The 14,247-nt window shown below is 51.4% G+C and overlaps 2 protein-coding genes across 2 annotated transcripts in view; one reads left to right on the top strand and one right to left on the bottom strand.

Moving 5' to 3' along the window:
- LOC102858706 (sialic acid-binding Ig-like lectin 5-like) overlaps positions 1–1,762 on the top strand; it is a 10,076-nt gene extending 8,314 nt beyond the window's left edge. The window contains exon 9 of the mRNA XM_006897339.1: positions 1,568–1,762. Within this exon, the coding sequence (XP_006897401.1) occupies positions 1,568–1,762 (195 nt within the window). The remainder of the gene's footprint in view (positions 1–1,567) is intronic.
- Positions 1,763–10,409: 8,647 nt separating this feature from the next.
- The window catches only part of VRK3 (vaccinia related kinase 3), a 24,440-nt gene continuing 20,602 nt past the window's right edge, over positions 10,410–14,247 (bottom strand). Inside the window, exons 10-12 of the mRNA XM_006897338.1 lie at positions 13,313–13,433; positions 11,910–11,968; positions 10,410–10,558 (exon numbers count right to left, since the gene is read on the bottom strand). Coding sequence (XP_006897400.1) covers positions 10,410–10,558; positions 11,910–11,968; positions 13,313–13,433 — 329 coding nt within the window. The remainder of the gene's footprint in view (positions 10,559–11,909; positions 11,969–13,312; positions 13,434–14,247) is intronic.

Below are 14,247 nucleotides of genomic sequence, written 5' to 3'. Positions count from 1 at the left end.
ATTCGAACCACCCACCTCTGGGTTTGCAGTGCAGCTTCTTGCCACTAGGCCCCAGCTGCTAATTTGACAGTCCAAGAACACACTCACTCCTGACTACAAACATAAATGTTGGGGTTTCAAGACCACCCTGACTTCTGACCCTAATTGCAAATGTGGGGATCCTGAAAGATCCGTCATAGGTTCCCTGGTGGTACAGGGGTTAAACACTTGGCTGTAACCCGAGGATTGAGAGTCTGAACCCAGCAGACACTCTTCAGGAGAATGAGAAACCGAAGCTGGGCTGTTAGGATTAAGATAGGAATTTGAGAGGCTCTTAAATTAACACACTTAGCACCAGGGAGTTGTGCATATTTGATTAATCATTCCTCGGGGCTTTGGAAGTCTCTTATTTAAAGCATTTAGCACATAAGAATTGGGACATTTTGATGAACAGTTCATTTAAAGCTGGTAAGACTCTGAATTTTGGCTAATTTATGAACAGTCCTTTGTGGACTGCTGTTACGTGCCATCGAGTCATCTGCAACTATTGCTGTTAAGATTTATCGTCTTTGGCAAGCTCTGGTGGCCTAGTGGCAAGAAGCTGCACTGCGAGCCCAGAGGCACGTGGTTCAAATCCACCAGATGCTCTGCTGAAGAAGGAGGGACAATCTCCTCCTGTACCAGTCAGATTCGATTTGATGGTACACACACACACAAAATAATTTTTTAAAAAAAGATGTATCGTTTTTGGAAATCTTGTGGGGCGAATTGACTCCATCCTGCAGGGTTACCATGGGTCAGAATGAGCTTGAAAGCAGAGAGTTTGCCTTTGGTCTTAAAATGCCACTATCATTTCCACAAATTTGAACTGCAACTTTGCAGAACCCAGTCACCCAGACGTCTGGCACCAAATCTCTGCACAGCCACTTCCCCTGAACTTGCAAGTCTTGGGATTCCCCCCAGCTGCCTTACAAAGTCAAGTTCAAACTCCTTCATCCCGCCAATGACTTCAGTGGGGGTGTCTCACCTCCCGGGCTCCCGCCTCCTGTCCCATCTGTCCCCAATTTTCTCTGCTCCCACCTATCAAGTAACTTTTTGTGACTTTGGGCGTGTTAGGGGCCCTGGTGCTAGAACGGTTAATAATAGCATGGTTGGCAGTTCAAATTCAGCGAGTGGCTCCACTGGGGATAATAATTCTGGGGATTTGTTCCTGTCCAAGTTCTGGCTTAGAAAACTCCATGGTTTCGCAAACTCTGTCACAAGGGGGCGGGGCGGGTCACAAGCTGGAGTTGTCTTGGTGGGAGGGAGCAGGTTTGGTTTCTGATGCAACACAGTTTTATAAGTGCATGCAGCAGCCTGAATCTGTGATAGGGCCACGAGCTGCCTGAGGGCAGAGATCTCAAACCTTCCAGACCTGTGGCTGAATGAACGTCTTTGGACACTGTCTATGGGCTGAATGGATCAAACACCAAACGGTCTGTTTCTGTGTCAGCTTGGGGAGCCTGCGTGCCTTCTCCTGACCCCCCTCACAAGTACTGACTTAGATCTCTTTTTCCTTTTTTTTTTTTCTTTCTCTCCCTCCATCAAGGATGCGCAGCCAGAATCTCAGCCGGACAGTCCCTCGGATGACCCACCCCTACCTGTGGCCACCTCCCCCTCGGGAGAAGAAGACCAGGAGCTCCATTACGCCTCCCTCGTTTTCCAGGGGCTGAAGCCCCAGGAACCTCAGGACCAGGAGACCACCAGCACCAGCGAGTACTCGGAGATCAAGATCCACAAGTGAGGGCTGGCCTGGTACCCCACGTCCAGCCGGAGGGCCCAGGGCTGCCCTGCATGAGACACTTGAGGGGGACACTTCCTGAGTCAACAGCCCTCCATATGGACAGGATTTAACTGCGCCCACTTTGCACATGTCAGCTGTCTCATTATCTAACCTTTTTTTAAAAAAAAATCTTTTATTATTATTATTTTTTTCTGTGTACCGTCAAATCAGATCTGACTGGTACAGGAGGAGATAACCCCTCCTTCTCCAGCAGAGCATCTGGTGGATTTGAACTGCGTATCTCTGGGATTGCAGTGCAGCTTCTTGCCACCAGGCTACCAGAGTTCCCTCATTATCTGACCTTTTGCATTTCCAACAGTCTTTGAGTTGTCTAATCATCCTGAGAATTCAGGGTCAACACATCTCCATGTGAAGACACGATCACTACCGTATGGAGGTTAGCACAGCCGTTAAACGGTGGACTCTTAGTGAAAAAGTGAGAGGTACAAACCCAACTGCTGTGCAAGAAAATACCCATCTGCTCTCAGAAAGAAAAAAAAAACTCCACTCCCCCCCCCCCAATAAGGCCCACTGCTGCCCGGCTGATTCTGACTCCTAGTGACCCTCTGTGGAAGAGAGCTGCCGCACACAGCTTTCAAGGCTGTTCGTCCTACATAGCAGCCGGTGGATTTGAACCACTAGCTGTTAGATCAGCAGTCAAACACGGAACCACTATGCTACCAGCGCTCTCCTGTAAAGAGCATGGCCTTGGAAACCTTATGAGGTTGTTCTGCTCTGTCCCATGAATTCACTGTGCCCCAGAGCTGACTCCATGGCTCCGCACAAGAACAATGGGGTCATTTCTCAGAACTGGGCTCAAGTCTCAGCTCCATCTCCCATTAAAGAGCAGAAGTTGGAACAAATCATCTCACTGTTCCATCTCCTGCTCTGTGAAATGGGTACAACAGACGGAGGTAACAGGGCTGCTGTGAAGGGTCGCGGGGGCGGGGGGTATCATAATGGACCCAGTCTGGATTAGATGTGCTCCCTGCACCCCAAATGACATGGATTCCTAACATCCATACCCTGCAGTTTTACTTCTCTGAGGAAGCAATGCTTAAGTGCTTGGCTCTGAATCGAAAGGTGGGTGGTTCAAATCCACTCAGCCTACGGGAGAAAGCACTGCGCGCGGGTTCCTGTAAAGATTTCGAGCTGGACAGCCCTGTGCAGGGAGCTTCACTCTGTTCAACAGGGTCGAGGCAACGGTGTGGGGTCAGAGTCACTTAGGGGCAAGAACGGTGTCACTGCATCTCTCCTGCTGGTGGGTCAGCGAGGAAGGAGACGCTGAGTCGTAACTGACTGGCTAGCACCTGACAACAACATGAGTTAGAGCTGAGTTGGTGGCACCAGGTAATGAATGAGGGTGCAGACAGAGCGCCAATCACACACAGACAGAAGAGACATGGCTGGTGGAGATCACGAAGGGACTGAGGGACGTTACAAGAGATCAGGCTCTTGGTGGGCTCTGGTGGCCTAGGGGCAAGAAGGTGTACTGCAATCCCAGAGGTGCATGGTTCGAATCCACCAGATGCTCTGCTGGAGAAGGAGGAACAATCTCCTCCTGTACCAGTCAGATCTGATTTGATCACACACACACACACATACACACACACAAAATAATAAAAAATTTAAAAAGAGAGAGAGAGAGAGAGCGCGAGCAGGCTTTTCCTCCAGGGCCAACAGGGAGAGGCGCCCCAGAACACATGCTCCGATGTGGATTTCTAGTCTCCTGACAAAATACATTCATGGGAGCTCTGGTGGCCTAGTGATAAGAAGCTGTGTTGCAATTCCAAAAGCACATGGTTCAAATCCTCTGCTGGAGAAAGAAGGGCAACCTCTTCTTATGACAGCTGGATCTTATTTGACGGTACACCACAAGAAAAAAGTTTTAAAAAATTATAAAAAAAACACATTCATGTTCTTTAAAGCCATCTACTTGTGGTATTTATGTCAGTACCAGTAAGCCAAGACCACACACACACCAAAAGGAGGTCCTGGTCCATGCCAGAAGCTCACTGGTTTTAAGACCCTGTCATTTTTAGTTTTCTTTTTGAGGGTCAAATAGTAAAGCCATATTTATTAGAAAGTTACATCCCCAAAGGGACAGACCACACTCCTTGAAAGGAAATATGGAGAGGGAGGCAAGAACTGTCATCTTGGCTCGGCTGGGGTCTACTCCGACCCCAGGCTCTGCTCTCAGGATTGTTTACCGTCCCTCTGCCCCAGAGTCCTCCTCCTTCCCCTCCACAGGTGATCAACCTGGGTTACTTCCTCACAAAGACCCTGTGTGTTACTCTTTAGGAGTCCCTGGGTGGGGCAAGTCATTAAGGACATGGCTAATGAAAAGGATGGCGGTTCAAACCCACTCAGAGGCAGCTCAGAATAAACCCGGGGCATCTGCTTCTGAAAGGTCTAGCTGGCTGTTGAGTGACACTGGTTACACTCTCTATATGTGTGAACATTTTCATTCATTGCCATTTGGTTGTTCTCTTTCCATTAATCTAGTTTCCCTACCCCCCCCCACCTTATATTCTCATCTTTGTCTTAACTGTATAACTGGCCTCCTCTGGACCATTTTGCTCACAGGAGTCACCGGTGATATTATTTGTTACCCTCAAGTTGAATCTGATAGTTGATGCCCCAGCAGGTTTTCAGAGGCTGTAAACAGCACAGGAGGAGAATGCTCATCTTTCTTCCAAGGGGCATACGGTGGATTTGAACCACGTACCTTTGTGTTATAAGGAGAACTGATGCCTTTGAGTTGTGGTGCTGGAGAAGAGCATTGAGGTTACCATGGACTGCTAGGAAAACAAACAGATTCATCCTGGAAAGGGTCAAACTGGGCAGCTCCTTGGAGGCAAGGATTCTGAGGCTCCATCTGACATACTTTGGACATATTGTGAGGAGGGACAGGTCCTTGGAGAGGGACATCATGCTTGGGAGGGTGGAGGGACAGCGCAGGAGGGGAAGACCCTGTATGAGGTGGATTGATTCAGTGACTGGGGTACTCGGGATGGGTGTATCAGAGGTGGTGCGATTGGCACAGGATAGAGCAGGGTTTAGGGCTGTTGTACATAGGGTCGCTATAAGTCACAAGTGACTCGATGGCACATAACAATAAGAACAACCCACCAGAGACCCCTGGCATGTGTTGGGGAAAGTGCAACTAGAATGTTCCTTGGAGGCAGAGTTGGTGAAGCTTCGTCTCATAGATTTTGGACATATTGTTGTTAGGTGCCTATAAGTTGAATCTGACTCATGGCAACCCTACGAACAACTGATCTGAGCTCTTCCTATGCTGTGCCAGCCTCCTCAACCCTGACACACTCGAGGTCACAGCTGCAGTCACCGTGTCAATCCACCTCTTTTGGGGGGGTGGTGTCTTCCTCTCTTTTGCTGACCCTCCTCCACCTTTCTAAGCATGAGGTCCCTTTCCAAGGAACAGCCTCTCCTAGTTACATGTCCAAAGCTGTTGCTAGGACATGTGAGGAGAGTCTAGTCCCTGGAAAAGGGGGAATCACGCTTGGAAGGGGGGAAAGTCAGCTGATGAGAGGAAGACTCTCAATGAGACGGATCGACGTGGTATCTGTGACAAAGGACTCAAATGTATCGAGGATGGTCGAGATGGCACAGGACAGAGTTCAGATCTTTTGTTCACGGGGTCATCCTCAATTTGTCTGCATTTAATAATGACATTCATTATTGCGGGCCTTTATTTCCGCCCAAGGTGTCACCTGTGGGTCAGGAGGCCAGCTCCCTGAGGCCCCACGGCCCCAGAGCTTCCTAAACACTGACTGGTTCATCCCACCAAGTCAAACAGACTCACAGCTGACCCTCCAGCGGGTGGTCTGAGGCTGTAAGCTGCGTGGGAGGAGACTGCCTATCTTTCTCCTAGTGGACTTGAACTGCCTGTCTCTGGGACGGCAGCACAGCTCCCTTCCACCAGGCCACCAGCGCTGATTAGGAAATCACCTCCTCATTCCACTCACACACTGACTTGGGCAAGTTGTCAGGAGGCACGAGTTCCTGGACGAAGATCTCATGCTGGGGAAGGTGGAGGGTCCGTGAGAGGGCGGAGGCTGTCCACGAGATGGGCTGGCACGGTGACAGCAGCCGTGGACTGAGCGCGAGGAGACCCTGAGGCTGGCATGGCGCCGGGCAGAGTTCCAATCTGTTACAGGGTCACTGTGAGCTGTACCTGACTCGGCGTCACCTCACAACCACCAAATACTTAGGAGCCACGAGGCTCCGGCTGTGGGAAGCCGAATTTCAAATTTAATATTAATAATAAACCAAATGCTGTATCAGGATATGAGGGAGGTGCAGTACAAGCTAGAATTCACCCTGTGGCACTAAGATGTACCCTAAGAGTGGACATTGTTCTTAGTTTGTACTAACTGAATCCCTCCCTCCACAGATAAGCATAGAGGAACTTGGCCTTATCTGCAAAAGACTTCCCCAGGTCCCTTGTTTTTGTACTTCCTTATGACTTTCTTTTGTTTACCTTCCTGATGATTCTCGATAAATACTCAGAAAGGCATGGCTTGAGGCCTTCAGTCATGGGAACCGCTGTCCCCCTGTTTTTTATGCTCTCTGTTCTGTCTCATTCCTGGTGTTTCATCATTAATAATTATAAAAATACTTTACCCTCGGTCTCCAACATCTGGCAAGTCCTGTATCTGACACATTGGGGATATTGGTCTCTGTCTGACGAGCGTGATGCCATTGCTGGTGGCTTTTCTGTTTGATGGGCAAAGCGAGGGAAGAAAGGGGAGGAGTCGGGCTTCAGATTCCCAGGCCACATGCCACCCAGAGGGGCTGAGAACAGCACGTGCGTTGGAAAGGAAATCTAGACCCCGGGAGCTGCAGAGCGAGACCACTGAAAGCCACGGCCTGTATCGCGTCCCACGCACAGGTGGATGGCACCCTCGGGAGCGATCCGTGGTCAGAGTGAGGGCCCTGGTGGGGAAGACAGGGGATTCCGAGGCCTGGAACGGGGCAGGTGGACAGACACTGATGGAGCTGTGGGATCGGCCCAGGAATTCTGCTGAGGGATTCTTTCACGGTGGAATCTGCCCCTCCGCTTCCAGCTGCCATTAACCAACTTTCCCTGAAGAACTTACAGCTATTCCCCCACCCCTGACCCAGAGGCCTTGACCGCCCGCAGGACTCAGCTCTCCACCATCTCTGCTCGCAGACTCAACAGTGAGACTCCAGCCGCAGCAAGTCCTATGACGTGCAGCTCATGGTGGGGTGCATGAGGGAGGGAGGCACGCGCCCCGGAATCACAGCCACAGTGGGGACATGGTGCAGGTAGCGGGTGAGGCCAGCTGTACACATCAGTCTTGACGGACACAAACATTCACAACACAAGGACAAGTGAAGAAGGTCACAGCTGCACAAACAGAAGCCGGGGAGGAGGAGGAGATGATGGAGATGAACTGGGCGCCAATTCCCCCGCACCCCCCAGACGCTCGTGTAGCAGACGCGAGACCTCTCAACTCAAATTGAACTTTTTATTACTGAAGCACAGTGATGGCGACAGGAGGAAAAGGAAGGCGGGGTCCCTGCTGAGGGGCTGGCCTCACCCCCACCCGGGAGTCCCCTCCACCCACACGGCCAGGGGCTGGCTGGTGATGGTGGCCAGTGGCCGAGAGGCCAGGCAGGTGGTCAAAGGAGGCGATTCACATTATCTGGGGCAAACCTACGGGCTCCCCGATGTCTATCGGGAGAAATTGCCACCTGAGAAGTGGCAGAAATGCACTTTGAAGGGTCAGCTCGAGACGCTTAGCTGATCAAACAGCACACTGTGAGTCACATTCTCTCTCTTGCTGAAGGTAGACTGCAGGTCTGGAAGACAATGAAAAACAGCTGGTGATGTCTTGGTCATCCAGGGAGGCCCCCACCCCCCGAAGGCTGGGTCCCCTGCAAGCCCAAGAGACACTGTCACCAACAAGGGACAGGCCTCTGACTTGAGTTTCCATTGTGGTGGAGATGCTGAAAATTCCATGGACCCTGTAAGCTGGGCGGGAAGATGTGGAGAGAGAACGGGGGGGGGGGGGGGGGGGGGGGGGGGGGCAGGGAGAGAGGGGCTTCATGGGGTGACCCGGGGCAACCTTGGGGTCTACGAGCTGCGTATGAGAAGGACCCGCTGAGCAGAAGGAAGAGAGAAAGTGTCCAGAGGGTGGGAATGAGCGTCTGATCCTCCCAGGGTGGGGCGGGGTGGTGCTCAGCTCGTCTGGAATGGGAGGGGAGGGTGAGTGGTCAGTGCAGAGTGGGGGGCAGTCTGGCTGGTGCAGGGTGGATGGAGTGGGATGGGTGGGACAGCACGGAGGGCTGCAGAGAGGGCGAGGGGGAGGCCAGGCCACGCTCAAGGCCAGTGCACTCAGCTTCTTCCTCCATCAACCACAGCCGAGACACGGCCTCAGCTGGCTTGGACGTCTCACACAGCGTCCTGGAGTTCTCAACCTCGCCTGTCCTGTCGTCCACGTGGGACTCCTGAATGCTGAGCGGGTCACACACTCCAGCATTCTCTGGAGGGGCCCTTCTGCACAGAGACCTTCGCTGCACCGGGTGAGCAGGAAGGTAACTTAAGGTGGGTGCTATGGATGGAGCCATGCACCCCAAAAAGAGTTGGCTAGGGCACCTGGCAACGAGACCTGGTTTGGAAATAGGGGTTTCCTTCTGTTAGGTGTATGAGGTCAAACTAGACAAGGATGGGCCCCAGCCCTACTCTCTTCTTGGGGGGTGATGTACAAAGGGGAATATAGACCCCAGAGACACACACACAGAGCGGGAGAGGCATGTGAGGGTCTCGCTGCAAGTCAAGGAACACAGAGAAACGCCCAGGGCTACAGACGCTGACAGAGACCAAGAGGGCCCTGCCTGAGAGCCGGCAGAGAGGGAGCAGGGCCCCACTGAGGCCCCGAATTTGCACTTCCTGTCTCCAGAGCTCTAAGAATGTTACTTCTGTTCTTCAAAGTCACCCCCTTGTGGTATTCCTGTTAACAGCAGTTCTAGGAAACCAGGGTGGCGGGCAGTGCTGACAGGAAGGCTGGACTCGCCCACCACATGATGACCAGGCCTGAACACCTGGCCTGAACACCCAGGTGGACAGAGGTGTCTGCAGACATCGTCTTTCTTCTTTTTATAACCAAACAATGTCCTGACAGTACTTTCAAGGCCCTGTCCCTGCCAGGCCATGCTGAAAATCCCCTCCTGGGAGTTCTAGAGCCACCAGAAACCACTGATTCTGCTTTCTCGTCAAGTCAACTTGAAGTGAGTGTCTACTACCTGCAATTCCTGGGGTTTAGAAGGTTCAAGAGCTCCGTGAACTACCCAGATCTGACGGGGGCACTGGGCCCAGCTCTCCGCATCCAATAGCGTCTGTGTGGACGCTCGTGTTCACTGCAGCTCTGACCACAGCAGTCAAGAGGACTGAATAGCCCAGGGCTTCATCGAGGGACAAACAGACACACAACGTGATCGAGACATGTAATGGGATACCACCTTGCCATCGAGAAAGGAAGTTCTGATGAGCCCGAAAACATCATGCTGCGTGAAATCCATCACAAAAGGACACACATAATACAACTCATCAAAGGACCTAAAGAGCAATGATGTCATTTGAAGGACCAAGGTGTGCCTGATCCAAGCCATGGTATTTTCAATCGCTTTCTATGTGACTGAAAGTTGGATAATGAATAAGGATGTGCAAAGAGAAACGATGCCTTTGGACTGCAGCATGGGGCAAAGAGTGCTGACTATTCCATGGATGGCCAAGAGAATAAACAGACAGGTCTTGGAGGAAGTACAACCGAGGCGATCTTCAGAGTCAAGGATGGTGAAACTTTAGTCCCTGGAGAGACATGATGCTGGGGAAGGTGGGGGGTCAGAGAAGAGAGGAAGACCCTCAGGGAGACGGCCTGCCATGGTGCCTGTCGCCAGGGGTGGGACGGCGCAGGCCTGGACAAGGGTCCCTGTGAGCTGTAGTTGACCAGACAGTCCTAAACACAAGGACAGTAATATCAACCACCTACAGAAGCAAATGCACAGAGATGAGGCAGCTGGCAGGGGAGGGGCACTGAGGGCAGCTCTGACTTTCTGTTGATGGCGACAGAGACGGGGCAACAGCGTGGCTGGGGGTTACTTCACCGGGCTTGGGCAATCGGTCTCACTGAGCGGGACATGTGCAAATGTCGCAACAGCAACCACTGTGTTACTTGCATTAGTTTTTTTTAAATCATAACTAAAAATTTACTGGATGGTTAAGATGGCAAATCCAAAACATGTTCTTTCTTTTCCAAAGGCACCCCCCCGCCAAAAGTGGAATTTTGTACATTTTACTTAACAATTTTAGGTCATAAGATATTTGTATTTGAAATGTTCTATACATTACATTCATATATATAAAGTAATGCTTGCTGTTAAGTATTTTTCCAAGTTACTTGCATTTTAAAAATAGTAACTGAAGGGCAGGGTGAGGGTGGGGGAAACACTGTACCATGTCTGTGAAGTGTGTAGCCAGCCTTTGGGGGTGACTGAGGTTGAGGTGCTGGGCAGGGGGAACGGGGCGTGCACTCACCTGGTGTCTCTCCCCGTGCTTCCCCTATGGCGCCATGTGCAGGTCCAAAGGATCGTAGGCCGCCACCTGCAGGTCTTGCAGCAGGGCCTCCAGATTGTTCCTCAGCACGGTGTAGGGCGGCTTCTCGTAGTACCCGAGGGCCATCACCACCTTCAGGTACTCCTGCAGGGTCTCTGCAGTCAAGATAACCCCCCCAACCACAGTAAGGACCTGAACGGTGCACCCAGCCTGCAAGAGGTGCCCAGTAAGGACACGGATCAAAAGGGGGGAAATGCAGAACAGAATTTTAAATTCTCATGGAACCCAGACCTTTTGATCGAGTGAACGAGGCTGGATGAATCTCTGAACACACGGCCCTGAGATAAGTTCTACATCTTAAACCACAAGAATAGCTCAGGAAGCCTTGTTTAAACCTAAGAACATCTTAGCTTAGTTGTGAACAGTATCTGTTTCTAGAGAGCACTGCGTTCTTTTAAAAACTATATTTGCGGCAAGAAGCTGTACTGCAATCCTCAAGGCTCATGGTTCAAAGCCACCAGATGCTCTGCTGAAGAAGGAGGGGCAATCTCCTCCTGTGCCAGTTGGATCCAATACGACGGCACCCAATGAGTAAATAAACAACAACACCCAAAACAATAAAAAACCCCCCAAACCTATTTATTTGCAATCAAAGCAGTAACAGTGGCTGAAAAGAAGACAGGAGCCTTCGGGGACAGTGAGCTTATGTGAATAAAAGGAGGGTCCACCCAGAAAAGGAGGTGAGAACAGCACACAACTTGAAGAGGGTACAGGCAATTGTTGTACGCTCTGTGGATTATACTGGGCAGATTCCCAACCACAGCGATCCAAAACCGGAAAATAAATGGTATAAAACTATGTCAGCGTTAAGAAGCTGCAATTACAATCCCAGAGGTGCACGGTTCGAATCCACCAGATGCTCTGCCGGGGAAGGAGGGGCAATTTCCTCCTGTACCAGTCAGATCTGATTTGACGGTACACGCACACAAAAATAATAAAATTAAAAAAAAAAAAAACCACAAAACTATGTCAGCGTCGTGCGCTTTCAAAGAACTATCAGTATGGGATTCCAGATGACAGGTACTCAAGAGATGAGACAGGGAAGTTTAGGGGGCAGTGGGATTAGGGGGAAAGGAGCAGCTCAACAAAAGGACACTACGACTCCCAGTTCATATAACTCAGGGCAATCACTCAATGTCCCTGAACTGTCCGTGCAGAATGGGCTGGTGTAGGCCTGGCTCTGAATACTCTTAGCAGCAATGAGAGAGCAGCACACTGTTAAATATCTAGCTATTGGTGGGCTTTTTACATTCTTGGTAGTGCTGGTCACGGACTCCCTGTGTATGAAGGCTTTGGTTATTTTCTCCAGTGGCATGTGTTAGATAAGCACTTGGGGAAACTATCACAGAAAACAGGTACATGAAGAGAGGCAACCCCAAGATCTACCTGAGGCAGCGGGGTACTTCCCTAGCCCCACCTGTCCTCCCACAGCCCTGGAGGACATACCTGAGGGCTTGTTATGCCTTCTGCACTTCTCCATGAGGGACTCTGGGCTGTCCATGTACCTGGCGTTAGAGAGGAGGACGGGGAAGTCTTTAAGAGATGGGAGGGCAGCCTTCTTCAACAGGATGACTGAAAACGCATACACCGATCTCTCTCTCTCTCTCTCACACACACACACACACACACACACACACACACACACACACTGATAAAGTGCTTTTATTATATAGCCCTGCCCAGCACGGCCTTGGGAGTCCCAAAGGATGATGGGTGAGACTATGCAAATAAGGTGCATAGATCCCTGATGAGGGGATTGGTCAGTTTTGCCAACCTGCTGGCCAATCCCAGAGGGGGCTCTCACTCCAACCAATAAGAAGAGATGAAAGCGAGTCAACTAAGTCTTTCTGGCCCTGGGTCCCTGTGCTGAGAATCTGCTATCTTTCTTGGGGGGAAGGGGTTGCAGCAGCGATAGGGCAAAGAGTGAGAGTTGTAACACTAGACAAGGTCAGAGGGAGCAGAAAGACAGACAGTGACAGAGAGGCAGAACCAAGAGCAAGGCAGGGGAGGGTGACTGTTGGGCTTCCTGGCCCACAGAGTGAGGGGGATTCCAACGAGTGTGATAATGAAATGCATTAACAATGAAAAAAACTTGTTTAAGGTGGCCTAGTGGTAAGAAGCTGCGCTGCAATCTCAAAGGAACAGAGTTTGAATCCACTAGCTTCTCTGCAGGAGAAAGATATTAAATCTCTTCCTCTATGATTAAACTGCCTCTAAAAACCTGCTGGAGGGTCAGCTAAGGGTTGGTTCGGACTCAACAGGACTTAACAACAAACAATTCAACTTATACCAAGATCTGACTTTAACAACGAGTTTTCAGATAGAACCCTGCTATAAACTGGGGCTTTGTGGGTTCACAGCTCATGGACTCCCCTCCTCTAGAGAGTCAGATTGAGACCACAGGTGCCTGTCCGAGGTGTGGTCACCGCATGGCTGGGGCCGGTTTAGGTGGGACCCAGGCCTGCCCTGCCTATGTGCTCAGCTCCCAGACAGCAGCGTCCTGGCGTCCTGGGCCTGGCGAGCACGGCCTCAGGGTCAGATGCTGTGCTGGCTACTCGCCGTGCATAAGTTCCTGATACCCCATAAACTCCTGCACCCCCGAGGTGAGTGCTGACAGGACCCCCTCCTGCAGGGAAGGCACTGAGGCTCTGAGGGGTTCAACAGTACCCCGTGCTGGGATATAGGGACAGCTGGGCAGGATGTTCACTCTAGTCCTGTGGTCCCGGAGTCCATGGCCCTGTCTGCTGGGCTGGACGAGCCGTGAGTGACACGTCTGATGGCCACCACCCTCGCCTTTGCAGTCCCCGCCTGGTTCCGAGTTCTGCCCGCCTTCCAGCTCCCAGACTCACTTCTCCTTCAGCTTCATGATGTTCTTGGTGTTGGGGAGGCAGTTTGTCCAGGGCAGGCACCCGTACAGCCACTTGAGCAAGCAGTAGCCCAGGGTCTGGAGGTCACTGCGGCGGGAGGGCCCTGGGGAGGGGACAGCAGGTGGCTCAGAGGGATGCTCCACTCGTGGGCACATCAGCATCTTCCTGACTCCGTCTGTCTGTCTCTCTCTACACCACACCCTCCACCATCCAAGCACAAGGCCATCTCATCCGTCGCTTTATCTGTCATTCTCCCTGATGGTGACTGCGTCCGTCCGCAGCTCAAAAGCTGTGTTGTCCAGGAGCCAATGAGCTCCTTCCAAACATAGGTGAGAATGTTGCGGGGAGCGGGAAACTAGATGGATGGAAACAAAACCACCAGAATGGAAACCTAGAACATTCACGTGTTGGGGTAAAAAAACGGAACCAGAGTGGCCAAGTGGTTTTGAGTAGAAATGGTTGAATGGGAACCTAAACTACCAGGTGCTTCTTCACCAAAGACACAATTTAAAAACGTGTCACAGACCAGCCTTCCTGGGATGAGGGTGCCTTCTGCACCACGGAGCAGTGAGCCGTCTCCCCTGCCGCGGCTGTCAGGCCTCATGTGGCTGCTGTAACAACCAGTGGCGAGGGTTTCTTTCTCATCACCCAATTCTGAGCAGTTTGGGGGCAAAAAAAAAAGATGGATGAGAAGCCAAACAATGGCTGCCTCACTCGTCAACACGGGGCTTTTTCACAGGGTTACTGCTCTTCGCTGCTGAGAAGGCACAGGACGGGGCACACCCCGACTCGAGTTTTGACATGTGGAGTGTGGGGACGCTGAAGACAATCAGACGTACACAATCACTCCCCCCCTTTTCCAAGCTGCGCCTCCCCGTCAACGTGAACTCCCTGCAACGTGAACTCCCTGCAACGTG

Source organism: Elephantulus edwardii, unplaced genomic scaffold (assembly GCF_000299155.1).
Source record: "Elephantulus edwardii isolate Elephantulus edwardi_28Jun2011 unplaced genomic scaffold, EleEdw1.0 scaffold00208, whole genome shotgun sequence".
In the NCBI taxonomy this organism is placed as follows: domain Eukaryota; kingdom Metazoa; phylum Chordata; class Mammalia; order Macroscelidea; family Macroscelididae; genus Elephantulus; species Elephantulus edwardii.
This window is presented reverse-complemented; position numbering and strand designations above follow the sequence as displayed.